The 17,161-nt window shown below is 42.7% G+C and overlaps 1 protein-coding gene across 3 annotated transcripts in view; it reads right to left on the bottom strand.

The window, feature by feature from the left end:
- Myom1 (myomesin 1) overlaps positions 1-17,161 on the bottom strand; it is a 123,999-nt gene that overhangs the window by 35,699 nt on the left and 71,139 nt on the right. For all 3 annotated transcript variants that reach the window (XM_057758397.1, XM_057758394.1, XM_057758395.1), the window contains 3 exons: positions 14,506-14,632; positions 12,234-12,418; positions 7,160-7,274 (listed from right to left, as the gene is read on the bottom strand). In XM_057758397.1, coding sequence (XP_057614380.1) covers positions 7,160-7,274; positions 12,234-12,418; positions 14,506-14,632 — 427 coding nt within the window. The remainder of the gene's footprint in view (positions 1-7,159; positions 7,275-12,233; positions 12,419-14,505; positions 14,633-17,161) is intronic.

The raw sequence follows: 17,161 nt of genomic DNA, 5'->3' as shown, positions 1-17,161 counted from the left end.
TACACAAACACACACACATACACATACACACATGCTCAGAAATAAACCTTCAAGAAAAAGAAAACTTGTCTCTAGTTAGTGCCTCAACCTATAAAAATCCTTACTGTAGACACAGGGCCATCTGATCTCACAGGTGGTATTACAATGACCTCTCAATATGAGAAAGAACTAAGAAATGATCAGGGATAACATAAACCCCTTGAAACTTAATTAGTCTACCCCAATTTTCTCTTTTCTAAAAAAAGCCAATAAATAGATAATAAATTAATAACTTAAAAGATTATACGTCGGTGAGTCGCTTACTTTCCTGCCCACTTCATAACTAGATGTAATTCTACGGTCTTTTACATGAGCACTAATAGGAGCTTTTTCATTCTGCTCCATGTGTATAGGTGTAGAAGTATGACATATGTGCCTTTAAAATGCTGGAAAGAAGAACAGCTAACTCAGAGATGAATTGCCATGGTCTGTGGCATGTATCACTGAGCAGTCTTGTCACTTGTCACACTTGTCTGACCTATCATCATGGTGGCATTGCTAATGGCACCCAAACGGTTGGCAAGAAAAAAAAGAATTGTAAACAGACAAAAGAACAGAGTGAAGCCTGGCATCTTGGGAGCAGCACTGTGTCAGGTGGGCTCTGTCTGCCAGAGGCAAGCAGAACGCGGCTCCTTTAAGAACAGAGCAAAGCATGGCATCTTGGGAGCAGCACTGGCTCAGGTGGGCTCTGTCTGGGAGAGGCAAGCAGAGGCACGGCTACTTTAAGAGAGGCTTCCTGACTCAGCTTTAGCAGCAAAAATTATGCAGCTCTTTGAAGAGGCTCTGCCACCAAACACTTAAATGGGGTTTATGAGCAGCCCGGCAGCATGCTTCTTAGCGGTGGCATGGGCTTTGAAACGCCACAGAATTGTGGTAATAAACATGGCTCCCGCCCGTACCTCCGTCATGAAGCTAGACTCTCAGGAAGCCAAGGAGTGGTGAAGATCCAGGCGCCAAGGTCGCAGCTTTAATCCTAATCATATCCCTTACCAAATTAAAGACTTATGTGCTCAGAAAAAGATAAATATATGCAATAAAGACAGATTCAGACAGAAAAAAAAATGATAAAAAGTTTACAGTGTGTTTAAAAATATACATAGGCTTGGGAGAGAAAAGGAAAAGGATAAAGTCCTTTAAAAAAAAAAAGAAAGAAAGAAATGTAGTCAGATGTGGTGGCGCACACCGTTAACCCCAGCACTTAAGAGGCAGAGGCAGGTGTATGTCTGTGAGTTCAAGGCCAGCCTCGCCTACAGAGTGACTTCCAGGGCAGCCAAAGATACACAGAGAAACCCTGTCTCAAAAACCCAAAAATTAAAATAAAAATAGAGTAAAAAATTAAAGCCATGTAAAGATGAAAAATACACAGAGAATCTGGAAACTGTATGTCATTGTGTTGTCTTTGAATTGTTTGACTGCTGAGGAAGGAGAAACATCTGTTAAAACACATTTGCTTATAAAAGCTGCTGGATTAATCCAAACCATAAATTTTAAAAATGTCTTGACTTCAACATTTAAGTCAAAGGATATGTTACTTTGAAGAAGTGATTTTGCTTTTGTTTCCACAGGAAATGAGAGGTTGTAGATTCATTCTGGGTTAAGAAAAATCAGGTTTGACCAAGGAAGATCCCCCCCCCCCAAGAAATCTCTAATAGGAGTGGATGGCCAAAATGACCCAACATTTCAGAGGACCTCTTTTGCATATTCCTGGAGTTCTACATCCAGAACAGCTTCAAGACTGCTGGCTGAGATGATCCAGCCTCACAGAATATTCCAGTCAGGACTTGGACATAATCCTAAATTTTCTTTAGGGTCCCATAAGATTATCAGCTCCCCAGACCAACAGGAAGCCTAGAAAACTAAGCCCACATTCCCAAAACATGTGTTATGGATGTTTGTCTTTGTTTAAAGTGTTGGTTACAAGTTGTTATGAATAATAATCAGGAAAAAAAGCTAAGCAACGGAGATTAGAGTCAGAGTTCTTGTTTTGAAAAAAGGGGAAATGCTGTGGGATACCGCTCTTGTGCACTATAAAAATTTATCACACATTTTGGTTTATTTATTTAACACTGATTGGCCAGTATCCAGGCAGGAAGTATATGTGTAGCAACCAGACTAAGAGAATTCTGTGAAGAGGAAAGGCTCAGTCTGCAGTTGCCTCCCAGGCATAGAGGAAGCAAGATAAGAATGCCTCACTGATAAAAGGTACCAACCCACATGGCTAACACAAACAAGAATTATGGGTTAATTTAAGTTGTAAGAGCTAGTTAATAATAAGTCTGAGCTAATAGGCTAACCAGTTTATAATTAATGTAGGCCTCTGTGTGTTTCTTTGGGATTGAACAGCTGCAGGACTGGGCAGGACAGAAACCTCTGCTTACATATCATCTTGGTGCCTACCCTGTGGCCTCCACTGGACCTGCCTTTCCCATCTCATCCTTCACAACCAGTCATGAATTATAAGATGCCTAGGATGATGGGCGCATTCTGATGCTATAAGAGTCACACTGCTCAAAACATGGCGGTTGTATTGTTTAACTATGAAATGTCCCCCATAGGCTCATGTGGTGGTGCTCATGGTACTACTTTGGGAAGCCCAGAGCCCTTAGGAGGATGTAAGTCACTGAAGATGGTCTCCTATTCCTTCCTAGCTATCCTGTTATAATGTTGGTTGCTCCATCATGTCCTCCTTGCCACATAAACTAAAACCTCTCAAACCATAAGGAAAGTGAATCTTTCCTTCTCTTAAGTTTATGTCAGATAGTTGTCATGGTGATGAGAAAGCTGTCTAACATGGCAGCAATTTTTTTTTTTCATCTGACAGATGAACTACTATGTAATATAGCAGACTCTATGCTAAGCCCTCAGGGTACAGAAGAAAAGATACGACTCCTCTTCCAAAGGAGTCGGAGTCTAACACATATTCAAGCCTGGTTAATTTAATTTTTACTTAATTTCTCTGGAGTAGAGTGAGTGCCAGTATTTCCAGAGTTCCTGACAGGACTCCAAGTCACAGTCACCACTGAGAACTGCTATGGTGGGAGTCCAAGTGGAGCTTAGGTACAAGTGCAGTTTTCTGAGTTAGCCAGACAGCCTCCTGCCTCAGAACCCTTGAAGTCTCTACTATGAGACCCCTTGCCTGCACTGCCTTCTCAGCGCTGTACCAGGTCCTGAGTCAACCAAGTTTTAGACATTAGAACTGCAAGATGCACTTGGCTGCTAGCTGAACCCCAACTCATTTCCTTTGGGGAAGTCATTCTCCTAACCTGTTCTGCTGCTGGTGTCGCGATCCTACTTGAGGCCCTGCTTGTTGTCTGGGTTCTCCTATCCATCCCCTGATTCTCCTACCTGCTGCTGTTTCTCTGGCAAGAATACCTGCAAGCTTCAGTGCCTACCTGTTGACCTCCGGATCACCCTGGGCCAGGTCTCTCGTCTCCTATCTGATATGGCTCACCTGGCCTCTACCCTCATTGCTAGTGCGATGCCATCAACAGTAGAAAATACTGTTTAAAAGTATCAGACATCAAGAAGAAAATGTCTCTTTAGACATCACCAAGTTTACTAAATAGCTCTAACCTGCTGTGTGTGTAGGTTTCTTTAGCTAACAGGTGTCTTGGGAAAGCACTACAGGCACACTTAAGCTGTTGTCTAGGCTCTTGTTACCAACACAGTTAGACTGCAGCTGTAGCTGGGCAATATCTCCTTGGAGCGTCTTTGACTTCAAAGGGAGGCCAGTGATCCTACTGACTCCGGTGGATTAAGTGAACTTTCAGCTGAAACCCAATTACACTTGAAGTATCTTGTTAGGTGTATTTGTGGTGTGCTGTTACTTGATAAGCTTTATTTCCTACCCAAGAATTTAATAATGTATCACAAGTGAAGGTGTTCTTCTCAAATAAAAAAGGTAAAGGATTTCTATAATCTGAAAAGAAACCAGAGTGTTTTCTAAACCAAGTTTGCAAGTCTCAAACCCCAAATCTTGAAATGGATAACATTTCTCCCCCTTCTTCTTCCTATTCATTCTAACACAGAGCAGGCTTAGTAAAAGTAACAGATATAGTCAAGTTTAGGCTACATTTAAGTTTTGTTAGCCAGCAACTTACAAAACCGTGAATCCTGGTTTCTAGCCTATTTGGCTTTGCAGAATTTTATGAATGTCTGTCCTAGCTCTCATCATACCAAGCTCCAGACTCTATTGTTCCCACATGATCATAAACGTGATGAGCATACGGTTCTCCCACGGCACATACAGGGGCTGCCATGCAGTAGCAGCTTGAGAAAGTCCTGTTGCAAGAGTGAACATGCCTGCTGACTATAACAAATCTGAAAGGTCACTGGAAGCATTTTGACTTCTTTCCTAAACTGTGAGCAGCGAAGAGTATTCAAGTCCAGGAACTGAATGGCCATAGATGGAGCTTTCAGAGCCTGTTCCAAATCAGTAATATGATGGAGGAAGGTCATTTGTCAATAAACAAACTGCCTTGGCCCATTTGATAGGCCATCCCTTAGGTGGGTGGAGTAGACAGAATAGAATGCTGGGAGGAAGAGGAAGTGAGCTCAGATGCAGGGCAGCTCCTCTCAGAGGCAGACGCGATGCAGCCAGCCGCCAGGTCAGACATGCTGAATCTTTCCCGGTAAGACTGGTGCTACACAGATTATTCAAGATGGGTTGATCGAGATATAAGAATTAGCCAGTAAGGGCTAGAGCTAAAGGGCCAAGCAGTGTTTAAAAGAATACAATGCGTGTGTTGTTATTTCGGGTATAAAGCTAACCATGCGGGAGCCGGGCTGTGGGAAGAGGCCCGCAGCTCCTCCAACAGTAATACAAAACTTTCACCCGGGGGGGTCAAGAGCCAACCCCCCAGAGAGGGCTATGCTAATGCCATACTTGGCAGTCTTCTCTGAAGGCACTGATTGAGAAATTAGGTTGATTTGAGTTTTCTTCAATCAAGCTGGGAACCTATAGCTTAAAGGTGCTTTCCTCTACTAGACAGAGAGTTCCCGCATACAGTAATATAAATTCTCTCTGGGGCAGATGCTGCACGGGAGCCTTTACAGATACATATCCCGGTGCCTTGGTGTGTCTTCCTAGCAGTTTTCTGCTTTCTTTGGAACCCTGCAAAGGTTCCTATGAGGTGTGGCATTCCTGGCCTCACTCTGTAAAGATCACTTTTGTCAAAGACCTACGTACGAACTAACTTAGCAGGAGATGGAAACAGTCGTGAAGAAACGGGACGTGGTGAGCAGCCTGTTCCTCTGAGGGCGCACTATTGGTAGCCTTCAAGTAACCGGAGATTCAAGGAGTAGGAGCTTCCTCTGTTTATGTTTTCCTCACCAGGAAAAGAAAGAGGACATTCTCTATTTGGCCTGTGTTCATTTCACTCCTGAAAACAGGAGCACACTAAAACAAAAGTCCTCACTCCTGAAAACAGGGGCACACCAAAACAAAAGTCCTCCTTCCTGAAAACAGGGGCACACTAAAACAAAAGTCCCCACACCAGAACGAATAAAAACAAAAGGTGATTTCTTTTATGAAACTTCAGGGAACAGCAATGAAAACTTTAAAACAGAACAAACTGAATAAGAATGGAGCTCCTAATCATTTTGTAGTGATTAGGAACTAACTGAGCAATGAGCACTAGAAGCTTTGTTCTCATAATATGGGAGACACTGTCTTCTGTGCTCCATCATGGCTTCCTTGAACCTGGTAGAGAGGGCTGTGTTAGCTCAGTCAACCATGCATGCAGGCCCATTATTAGTTTAACCTGTGGCAAACTATGGCTGATGGGCTAAATCTGGCCGGTTGCCTCTTTGCATATGGCCCACAAGTAATAGTGATTTTCATATTTTTAAATGATTTTTTAAAGCCTAGGGTGGCACACACCTTTAGTCCCAGCACTTGGGAGGCATATCTTTAAGGCAGCTTGGTCTAAATAGCAAGTTCCAGGACAGCCTGGGCTACATCATGAGATCTTGCCTCAAAACAAAACAAAACAAAACAAAAACAGAGAAAAAAAACAGCTGAGAAAGACATCAAAAGAAGATTAATATTTCAAGGTATGGAAACATGATGTGAAAACATGAAGTTTTATAGTATGCATAATTTATATTATTTATATAATGTGCAGAATGCATGATATTATATGACACATGTACGTAATGCCTATGAAAAGGTTCTATTGGAGCACAGCTCGTATTTGTCTGTGGTTGTCTCCATGCCCTGGCAGACCAAGGTTGTTAACAAGGATCATACGGCTGTAAAGCTGGAAATACTACCTTTCCCTTAACACAAAGTGTGCTGACCTGTGGTCTAACTTCAGAGATGGAATTCTATACAGTCTCCACCTGTGTAAGGGCATGCCCACTCCCTGCTATTGCAGCTTCCTCTGCGACTGGAAAATACCTTATCAGGGCTAAAGGCCAGGTCATAATAGGAACAGTCTCCTGGGGGTGCTTGCTTAGAACTGTTCCAGGAAGAATACCTTGTGGTTAGATGCTAAGTGTATAGGGGCCAACTACTTAGATGGTACCTACTGTTGGCTGCGAGTGAGAAATAGGATTAAATTTATAAGGACAATGTTCGTTTATGTTTTAGTCGTAATATATACTTTTACTTTTTAATTTTATTTTATGTGAATGAGTGTTTGACTGCGTGCGTATATGTCTGTGTACCTTGTGTGTGCCTAGTGCCCAAGGAGGGCAGAAGAGTGTCAGGTCCCCTGGAACAGGAGTTACAAACAGCTGAATGATGGAGGTGGGTCATCTTTCTATCTGTTGTTTCATTCGAACTTAACCTGCGTCTGTCTGGAGTGGAAGAATCATGGCGACTCGACTGACTCGGCTTCTTTCTCCCAGCATTCTGTCTGTTTACTCCACCCACCTAAGGGCTGGCCTATAAATGGGCCAAGGCAGTTTCTTTATTAAATGAAAGTAACTCCTCCATCAGCTGAGAGCTGCTATGTGGGTGCTTGGACTCGAACTGGGGTCCTCTGGAAGGGCAGATCGTTTTTTCCTTTTTGGTATTTGGATTAAACTCTGGCTCCTGTGCATGATAGTTAAATGTTCCACTGCTGAGTGACACCCTAAGCTGGGGATGAATATTAATGGAAATGTAAGGACCCACCTGGACGTGTTTCTGCCACAACCGGGCCAGCAAGATCAGAAGGCTTCCCAACACCCGCCTGGTTGATGGCGCGGACGCGGAACACGTAGCTGACACCCTCTTGGAGGCCTTGCACCTGGAATCAGCAGGTTTGAAGTAATGAGTGTCTGATGTCACAAGAGCAGGTGTGCTCTTCCTCAGTAGATGTCAATCCCTCATCAAGGAAACAAGGCTTGTGCTCCAGGGCTGCCTCTGCCATCCAGGTGGCTCTGACTTTGGTCTCGCCTCTCCGTGGACCAGCTGTCAGAGGATGGGTTGCTAAAATCCCTCCCAGCCCTGTCATTCTCATAGTCTCTCCCAAATCAGAAACATGTTCCAGGTTCCCAAAATGCATGCATGCGTTGGATGAATTAGCTGCTTTATTCTTTGATCCAAAAGATAAACTACAAAGTGTTCAAAATAGCATTTATGTTACACACCCCACAGTGATTCCCTTGGCAAAAAGACATTTTGTATTTGCCCAAAAGTTCATTACAGAAGCTGGAGAGATGGCTCAGACCACTGGCTGCCCTTCCAGAGGACCCCACTTCAATTCCAAACAGCCACATAGCGGCTTTCAACTGTCTGTAACTCCTGTTCCAGGGAATCTCACACTCTTCTGCCCTCCATGAGCACTAGGCACACACATGGTACACAGATATACAAGCAGTCAGAATACTCATTCACATAAAATAAAATAAAAATAAAATTGGAAAGTATACTACAGGACTAAATCATAAATGAACATTGTCCCTGTAAATGTAAGGCCTATTTCTCACTAAATAGGAGAGTAATATAATTGTGAATTTTAAAACTTGTGAATAATCTAAGTGTATTAAAATTCTATACCCTCTTAGAGAACCAGCCCATATGTCCATCAACAGTTGAATTGATGAAGGAAATTTGATATTTATACAATGGAATTTTATTTAGCTGTAGAATGAAATTATAAACTGGGCTGGTGTTGGCTCATGTCTTTAATCCCAGCACTCGGGACGCAGAGGCAGGTGGATCTCCGTGAGTTTGAGGCCAGCCTGTTCTACAAGAGCTAGTTCCAGGACAGGCTTCAAAGGTACAGAGAAACCCTGTCTTGAAAAAAAAAAAATGAGAGGAACTGGAGATCAGGGTGCTAAGTGAAATACGCAAGTCTCAGAAAGACAAAGACCTTGCTTCTTCTCATACATGGAACACAAATTTAAATGCTTACATATGGAGGACATAGAAAGAGAAAGGAAAAAGCCTAGCGTGAAGGAAGAACAGAGGTTAATAGAACTTATGGGATATACAAATGGAAGGGGGACTTTACAGGGAGAGGGAAGAGGCAGCAATAGGGCATTGGGAGAAAGCAATGGAAGCTGGGAGGAGGCTGGGGAAAAGGATAATGATGTATGTGTTTAAAAGTGTGACAGTGAAACCCATTGCTTTGCATGCTAACAGAAATAATTAAAATATTCTACATCAATGGATGAGGGAACCCCTTTCTCCACAACCTCTCCAGTAGAGGCTATCATTGGTGTTTTTTATTTTAACCATTCTGACTCATCCATTGCTGGTGGGAATGCAAACTTGTGCAACCACTTTGGAAAGCAGTGTGGCGGTTTCTCAGGAAATTCGGGATCAACCTACCCCTGGACCCAGCAATACCACGCTTGGGAATATACTCAAGAGATGCCCTATCATACAACAAAAGTATATGCTCAACTATGTTCATAGCAGCATTGTTTGCAATAGCCAGAACCTGAAAACAACCTAGATGCCCTTCAATGGAAGAATGGATGAAGAAAGTATGGAATATATACATATTAGAGTACTACTCAGCAGTAAAAAAACAATGACTTTTTGAATTTTGCATGCAAATGGACGGAAATAGAAAACACTATCCTGAGTGAGGTAAGCCAGACCCCAAAAGAGGAACATGGGATGTACTCACTCATATTTGGTTTCTAGCCATAAATAAAGGACATTGAGCCTATAATTCGTGATCCTAGAGAAGCTAAATAAGAAGGTGAACCCAAAGAAAAACATATAAGCATCCTCCTGAATATTAACCTTCATCAGACGATGAAAGGAGACAGAGACAGAGACCCACATTGGAGCACCAGACTGAAATCTCAAGGTCCAAATGAGGAGCAGAAGGAGAGAGAGTACGAGCAAGGAACTCAGGACCGCGAGGGGTGCACCCACACACTGAGACAATGGGGATGTTCTATCGGGAACTCACCAAGGCCAGCTGGCCCGGGTCTGAAAAAGCATGGGATAAAACCGGACTCGCTGAACATAGTGGACAATGAGGACTACTGAGAACTCAAGAACAATGGCAATGAGTTTTTGATCCTACTGCACGTACTGGCTTTGTGGGAGCCTAGGCAGTTTGGATGCTCACCTTACTAGACCTGGATGGAGGTGGGTGGTCCTTGGACTTCCCACAGGGCAGGGAACCCTGATTGCTCTTTGGGCTGAGGAGGGAGGAGGACTTGATCGGGGGAGGGGGAGGGAAATGGGAGGCGGTGGCGGGGAAGAGGCAGAAATCTTTAATAAATAAATAAATAAAATAAAATAAAAATATTCTACATCCTTGATTTTTAAAATGATTTATTATTGTTGTCTATAAGCAGTGGACAGGGATACCGGCCATGCCACAGCACACATGTCGACGTCAGAGGACAGCCTGTGAGAGTCAGCTCTCTCCTTCCACACGTGGGGTCTGAGGACTGAACTTGGCTTGCCAGGCTTAGCAGCAAGTGCCTCTTCTTGCTGGGTTCAGCAAGTATCAGCCTTACGCCCAGGGGTTTTTTATTTCTTAGTTCCTAAGTTTTTATGTGTGTGAGTATTCTGCCTGCAGGTATGTTTCTTCACTACATGCTTGCCTGTGAAGGCCAGAAGATGAGGGCATCAGGGCCCCGGAATCTGAAGTTACAAATGGTTATGAGTGGCCATGTGAATGCCCGGAGCTGAACCTGGGTGCTCCGCATGGCAGAGAGGTCCTCCAGCCCTCAGGTTTAAATGCTCAGGATGGTTGCTGAGAACATGTTTCATAAATTTGTGAATTGTTTGCGCTCTGTGTTGTTACTGTTCCTACTATTAACAATGCTGTTAATGTTGTCAGAATTCTTTTTTATTTTTAAAACATATAATTTAAAAGAGTTGTTTTACATCATTTTGAATGAGGTAACCCAGACCCAGAAAGACAATTATCACATGTACTCACCCATAAGTGGTTTTTAAACATAAAGCAAAGAAAACTAGCCTACAAACCACAATCCCAGAGAACCTAGACAACAATGAGGACTCTAAGAGAGACTTTCATAAATCTAATCTACATGGGAAGTAGAAAAAGACAAGATCTCCTGAGTAAATTGGGAGCATGGGGACCTTGGGAGAGGGTGGAAGGGAAGGGAAGAGATAGGAAGGAGAGTAGAGAAAAATGTAGATTTCAGTAAAAAAAAATCAATGAAATTTTTTTAAAAAAAGAGTTGTTTTAAGAAGGAACTTAGGTGTAATTTCTCCCATAATGCTGTGGTAAAGCCAACATTCAAAATTTGATTTAAAGCAAACAGTGCTGGGGAACATGTAGTCAAACAAAGCTTTTTGACTTTGAATGTGCTATGCTCTGACTGTTAGATTTTAAATCTAACTGCTGGATTGGGTTCTGGTGGCAGCAGAATCTTATTATACAATGATAGCTCTCACTGGAACTAATGAATTTTGCTTTTTTTGTTTTGTTTATGAAACAAGGTCTCGTGTAGACCAGGCTGGCCTGGAACTTATTAGAGACTGACCTTGAACTACTGGTTTTCTTGCTAGGATTACAGCTTTGCCACAATACCTAGTGGAGATAATGAATTTTCAAAAATAACTTCAAAATTGAAATAAGTTCAGTCTGTAAATGAACTTAAACTAGGGCACTGGCAGAGTGCATAGAATGCAATGTATTTCAAATTCTACACTGAGAACAGAACAGGAACAGAGCAGTCACCAGGTGCCTGTCCAGAGTACACCTGCTGCATGGGTGGTGAGTGGCTGTGAGCTGGGCTTCTGTAACACAAGGAAGAGACTGACATTCCAGAGTCAATCAGCGATGAGACAGTACACCTGTACTCTTCTGTCACTCTGGCACAAGGACAACACCATGACTAACTCATAATCTACACACACATACTCTTAGATTTCTTTTCTTTCCTATTATCTTACCAGGAATTATATTGTCTCCTTCCGCCCACTCCTGTCTCACACCCTCTAATTATCAATACAGTTATGAACTGCTTGGTAGGAATGCCGTATGGAAATTCTGAGTGGTTGTGGTAAAGTCCCACTACTTAAGCTATAAACTATGGAATCATAATCGTTGCCCACTATGGACTTAAGTCTTTGGGCACTCATCTGTGCCTAGCCCAGGGGAAAACACTCCTTTGCAGCTCCCAGCCCGCACACGTGCGAGAACCTGTTGCTTCCGAGCAGCCTCTGTGTTAGCAGGCACAGGTTCAGTGAGCACACTCAGGGAAACTGGAGGCAGCGACATGGTAAGGCTGAGACGAAGGTCAAGAGTTGAGTGAACCCATTCCAGGGAGCTCCGAGTGCTCCTGCGAGCACAGGCACGCCCGGGTAAGCAGGGTGAGACAGGGCATGACTCCAGCCAACCTGCGGTTACAGCAGTACCAGTGTGAACTCTGAAAAAGGGCACCCTCCAGGGAAAGGGCACTGTCAGAAACAATTAGAGGAGGAATGAGGGTCACCTTTGGGTGACAGCAATGAGCAGTAACGTTTTAAGATTGGGCAGAACAAAAACTGTGAGAGGGGTATGTCGGAGCAAAGAGGGAAAGAAGAGGAAGGCGGGAGCTGGTGGCTGCCTTCCAAAGCCAGATTAAGGAATTCAGGTGAAATGTCACCAAACAATTTCAAGCATCAAAAAATTCCCCGGCCTTAATTGCTGCCAAGTGGATGGAATCTTACCAGGGGCCCGATATATGAACTTGACTCTGACTGTGTTAGCTTAGTGTTAGTAGCTTTCCTCTTTAGAGAGAAAAGGCATGCTGCAGATCACAGGGTATTGTCTCACCCTCAGATACTTGTTCCCAATGGCTGCCTCATTGAGACCTCGCCACTGGTCATCTTTGGCACTGGCTTCCTTCAGGTCCACAAAGTAACCAGTGACTGGAGTCCGCCCTGAGTACACTGGAGGCTCCCACTGGAGAACCAGGGAGCTCTTCCTGACTTCGCTGAGCTTCAGGCTGTGTGGTGGTCCTGAGGTAGGGAGAGAGAGCAGCAGAAGTCAGTGTGCATGAGGAGACTCACTATGCATACATTCACACCCACATCCAGGGTCTATCAGCTGACTCTCCTGCTGGTGTTCTCTACAGCAATCTCTCCGTCTCCTGAAAGAGGCATGTTGGGACCACTGCAAGTTTCCACAGCTGCTCTGCAACTACTTATGGCACAGGTGGTCAAGGGCATGCTCAGATGCCCTTTGGAGCTGGATCGAGCATCCCTCGGGCTGTTCTTGGGTGGACAAGTCATCGCTGATTTCAATCACTCTTAGGGCAGTTAGCAGACAGTCCGCAGAAGGCAAGGGAATTGATAGCACTCTGAAGAAAAGACACTATGATGTATGCTGTGTGTACATGGCTGCATTTCTAAAGAGTCTGAACTATGATGTCACCACCTGTATCTTTGTGTCTGCTATTCAAGTGATTTACATATTTTTTTCAAATAACAACTGTCTAGACAGCCAGTCAAAACCACCTGAAGTGACTCACAGTGACCTGACGTCAACTGTGATAAGGTATCAAACCATGTGGCAGAATATAGATAAAAATATGGGTCTTTGATTATAAAAATAATCAAATTTGTAGTCATATTAGGTATGCTTTCAAGGTTAAACATATATTTAGATAAATAGTCTTCAAACACTTCAAAGACATAGAGAAAACCCCGAGACTTTTCATGACTGTGAGATATTATAACTGTAATTCTTATCTCACAACTGTTTTGTTGTATATAATTTTACTATGTTAAAGTTAAAACATTCCTTTTTAATTATACAAAAGGGAGAGATGATGTAGAATAAGCTTTTTGTACACTGTGGGAAGGAGGCAGAGTCACTAGCCAGACTCTGAGGGAGCAGGACATGCAGACAATGAAGTAACAAGCCATGAGCCACACAGCAGAACATAAATCAATAGAGATGGGTTAAGTTGTAAGGACTAGCGAGTAACAAGCCTAAGCTATTGACCAAGTGTTTATAATTAGTAACATCTCAGTTATTTGGGAGCTGGGTTCTTCTGTGGACAGGGTTCAGACAGAGGAAAGAGTGGCACAGTGGGTGGAGAAGGCAAGGTGGCTGTCCACACAGGGTGTCTTCACGTGGTCTGGAGTGTTTATAAAATCTATGATTATATCATGCCAATGATTAGATATGTTGATGATTAAAGCCAGGAGTCCTGTGTCATTCAGAATATTTAGGTTTGGGGAGTCAATGCCAAAATCAGAAGCAAAATTAGGTCCCTTACAATGTGCATATTACTAGTTGGGACCTTAATACTTAGGAAGTCTGTTTGTAGTTGGTATTTGTATGTGTTTGGTTTTATGGCACTATATGAGATCTAAACATGAGTAAGTTTTTCTGCTTATTTTTTTCTTCCTCATGTACACAAACACCTTCAAGACAACCTCCACAGTAGACTATCTGCAAACCAGATTCCCAGACTGCTGAGGGAAGAGGATGGTGTGTGAACATAAAGAGATACCAGAGCTTAGTAGAGAGAGGCAAGCAGAGAGAAGGCAGGCACACATCCTAGGTAGGCATGATTAGCCGATGTAGAACTTAATGAAGAGCTACAACAAGGGAGGAGGACAGACAACAGGGAGAAGCCACCATCTTGGTTGGGTCTCCAGAAGGAGAGCTGGGTGTTGATAGATGAGCGCTTCAAAGCAACACAGCTGTGAAGGACACAGGAAGTGGTTCTAATAATAAATCTGCTGTGGGATATGAACTGATTCTCTCAAGAGGCCTTTAAGAGACAAAGGGAAAGTTTGGAAGTCCTTCCAAATGTTCACTTGGCACTCAAACTGTGCTTCTGCCAGTCCTCCAAACAGAGGCTGAGCAATGGCAGCTATGGGTTTTAGTTGAAAGAGTAACAGGAGGAAATGATTTTCAAGTTTACATTGCTATCATTTACCTATTATTTAATCCGATCATTTTAAATTTTAATCTAAATATTTTAGGTAAGTATAGCAAGCATATTCTCGTCTCTTAAGTGTCATCTAGGTATTACTTTAGTTAACTCCCGCTTGTAGATTTTGCTGGAGGAAAGACACAGTTTGCACTTTACCTGGGACAGCGATGGTCCATTCTTCACACTTGAAGCACTCACTCACTGCAGAGGGGGCCCCCAGCCCTGCGATGTTCATGGCTGACACTTGGAACTGGTACACTGTGTTTTCCTTCAAGTTGTCAATCTATAACATTGATAACATCATAAGCAGTTGTTCAGCATTTTATTTATTTAACTCTGTGTCACAAACATACCCTACGGTGATCTAGTTTTATTCCATGTGCTTAACATTTAACTTATTTACTCTACATGTTGGATATATCCTTAGGTGACCCCAGTAAGTCACACCCTTTTATAATCACATTTCTGCCTGTAGCCTAAAGAACATTCTCCTGTATCCTGTTCCAGGGAATCTGATGCCCTCTCTTGGCCTCTAAGGGTACCGGCATGCACACAGTGCCTATTCAGACAAGCAGATATACACACAAACACACAAATAAAAATAAAATTTAAAAATCAGTAATTGAACCAGGAGTGGTGTTGGACAACTTTAATCTCTCAGCACTTGAGAGGCAGACATAGGTGGATCTCTATGAGTTTGAGGCCTTCCTGGACAAGACAGCTCGTTCCAGGACTGCCAGGGCCCTGTCTCAAAAGACAACAACAACCAAGCAACAAGACAAAGCAGAAACACCAAAGGCCCAGGCAATTAATAATATTAAAGATCACAAGCCAATAAAATATAGTAGCATACAAACCAGGAAGAGGGTAAATGGCATACTTTGAGGTTTTATGTTTCTGAGGTAAAACAAACAGAATAACAATGAATTCTAAACTTGTTCAGCTACCCATAAGAAATCAACAGGATCTATGATATATTTGCAAAGATAGATCTGAAATCCCAGGATCTATCTTTCAAGGCAGAGTAGGAGGAGATGCAACAATGTTTAAACTATGCCCAGAGCCAGTCCAAGACCTCAGTGCATAGAGACCTGACACCATGAGTTCAATCCCAGCACCAGAATAGAAAGAGAACTAACTCCTGCAAGTGTTCTCTGACCTCCAGGTAGGTGGGCACACACAAAACTAACAAATCTATACAAACGTTTTAAATATTCAAAAAAGAACAGAAAAATGTACCTGACAGAAAGATCCAGTAGAAAGTACAAAATAAGGTGATTAGGTTAAAATAAGGTTAATATTCCTATACAATATAAAATACAAACTGTCAGGCAAAGGGAACTATACTTTGGTTTTGTTTTTTTGGGTTTTTTTTGTTTGGTTTTGTTTTTTGGTTTTTTTTTGTTTGTTTGTTTGTTTGTTTGTTTTCGAGACAGGGTTTCTCTGTGGTTTTGGAGCCTGTCCTGGAACTAGCTCTTGTAGACCAGGCTGGTCTCGAACTCACAGAGATCCGTCTGCCTCTGCCTCCCGAGTGCTGGGATTAAAGGCGTGCGCCACCACCGCCTGGCTTTTTTTTTTTTTTTTTTTTTTGAGACAGGGTTTCTCCGTAGCTTTGGAGCCTGTCCTGGAACTAGTTCTTATAGACCAGGCTGGCCTCAAACTCACAGAGATCTGCCTGCCTCTACCTCCCAAGTGTTGGGATTTAAGGCATGCGCCACCACCGCCCGGCTTGAACTATGCTTATTTTGTTTGTTTTTTTTTTAAGACAGAGTCTTATTATAGCCCAGGCTGGTCTTAAATTCTTACCTTACTTGCAGAGTGCTAGGATCGTAAGCCTATGCCATGTGACTTAATGTTGGGCTATTTCTAAGAGATGCATAAGAAGTGTTACAGAAAGATTGAAAATTAAACGCCGAAAAGTTACATGCCGTGTAAACATCAGCTATTGTTGTGAATCATCTAAGTATCTGCATTTTCAGATGGTCTTAGAACCCCTGTAAAACGTGAGTTTGACCCCAAAGGGGCTGCAACCCACAGGTTGAGAACAACTGGTCCAGAACATCTTCAAGTGCAGAAACTCTGTGATCCTGGCATAAAGGAGGCCCTTCTTCGAAAGGGCACAAGATCACTGACCATGTTCACAGCACAAAAGGTTGCTGCAGTTCAGTAAGAAAACCATGAGAAAAATGGGCAAAACTATGAGCAGGCAAGCTATGGAAGAGGATATAAAAATGAAGCCTATATACAGGAAAAGACATTCAAACACATTTGACACTCTGATGATCAAAACTGAGGATGTCTGAATAGCAAAATGTGGGCAAGGATGCAGAGCAGAAACTACACACTTTAGGAAGCAGTATAGAGAAAAAGTGGAAGAAAACAGAGCCATGGACTCAACAACTCTACTTTGGTAATGGCTTAGAGAAACCATTGCATATAGGTACTATCAGGTATGTCCACTGCTATATTGTGTGATGTAGTAAAAAACTAAATAAATGACCTACACGGCAATCAATAAGGAATGGAAGGCATATTATGGTATAGTCACATGGTGGAATACCATATGTAATTTTAAAATAGCTGTACATAGCAACATGGGAGAATTCAAGGATACAACTCTGCAGCTGGGCGGGGTGATACATGCCTATAGCACTAGTACTTTGGAGGGTGAGGAGTAGGATTACAAGTCTGAGGTTAGCCTGGGCCACATAAAAAAAATTGTGACAGAAAACATCCTGGTCTGTGTGTGACATTTCATAACTTTCAAATATTAGCTAGAGTGTGGCATTGACTTCCAGGTGGACTATTTCCT

This window comes from Chionomys nivalis, chromosome 26 (genome assembly GCF_950005125.1).
Source record: "Chionomys nivalis chromosome 26, mChiNiv1.1, whole genome shotgun sequence".
In the NCBI taxonomy this organism is placed as follows: domain Eukaryota; kingdom Metazoa; phylum Chordata; class Mammalia; order Rodentia; family Cricetidae; genus Chionomys; species Chionomys nivalis.
The sequence above is the reverse complement of the archived record's forward strand: the minus strand, read 5'-3'. Positions and strand labels throughout refer to the sequence as shown.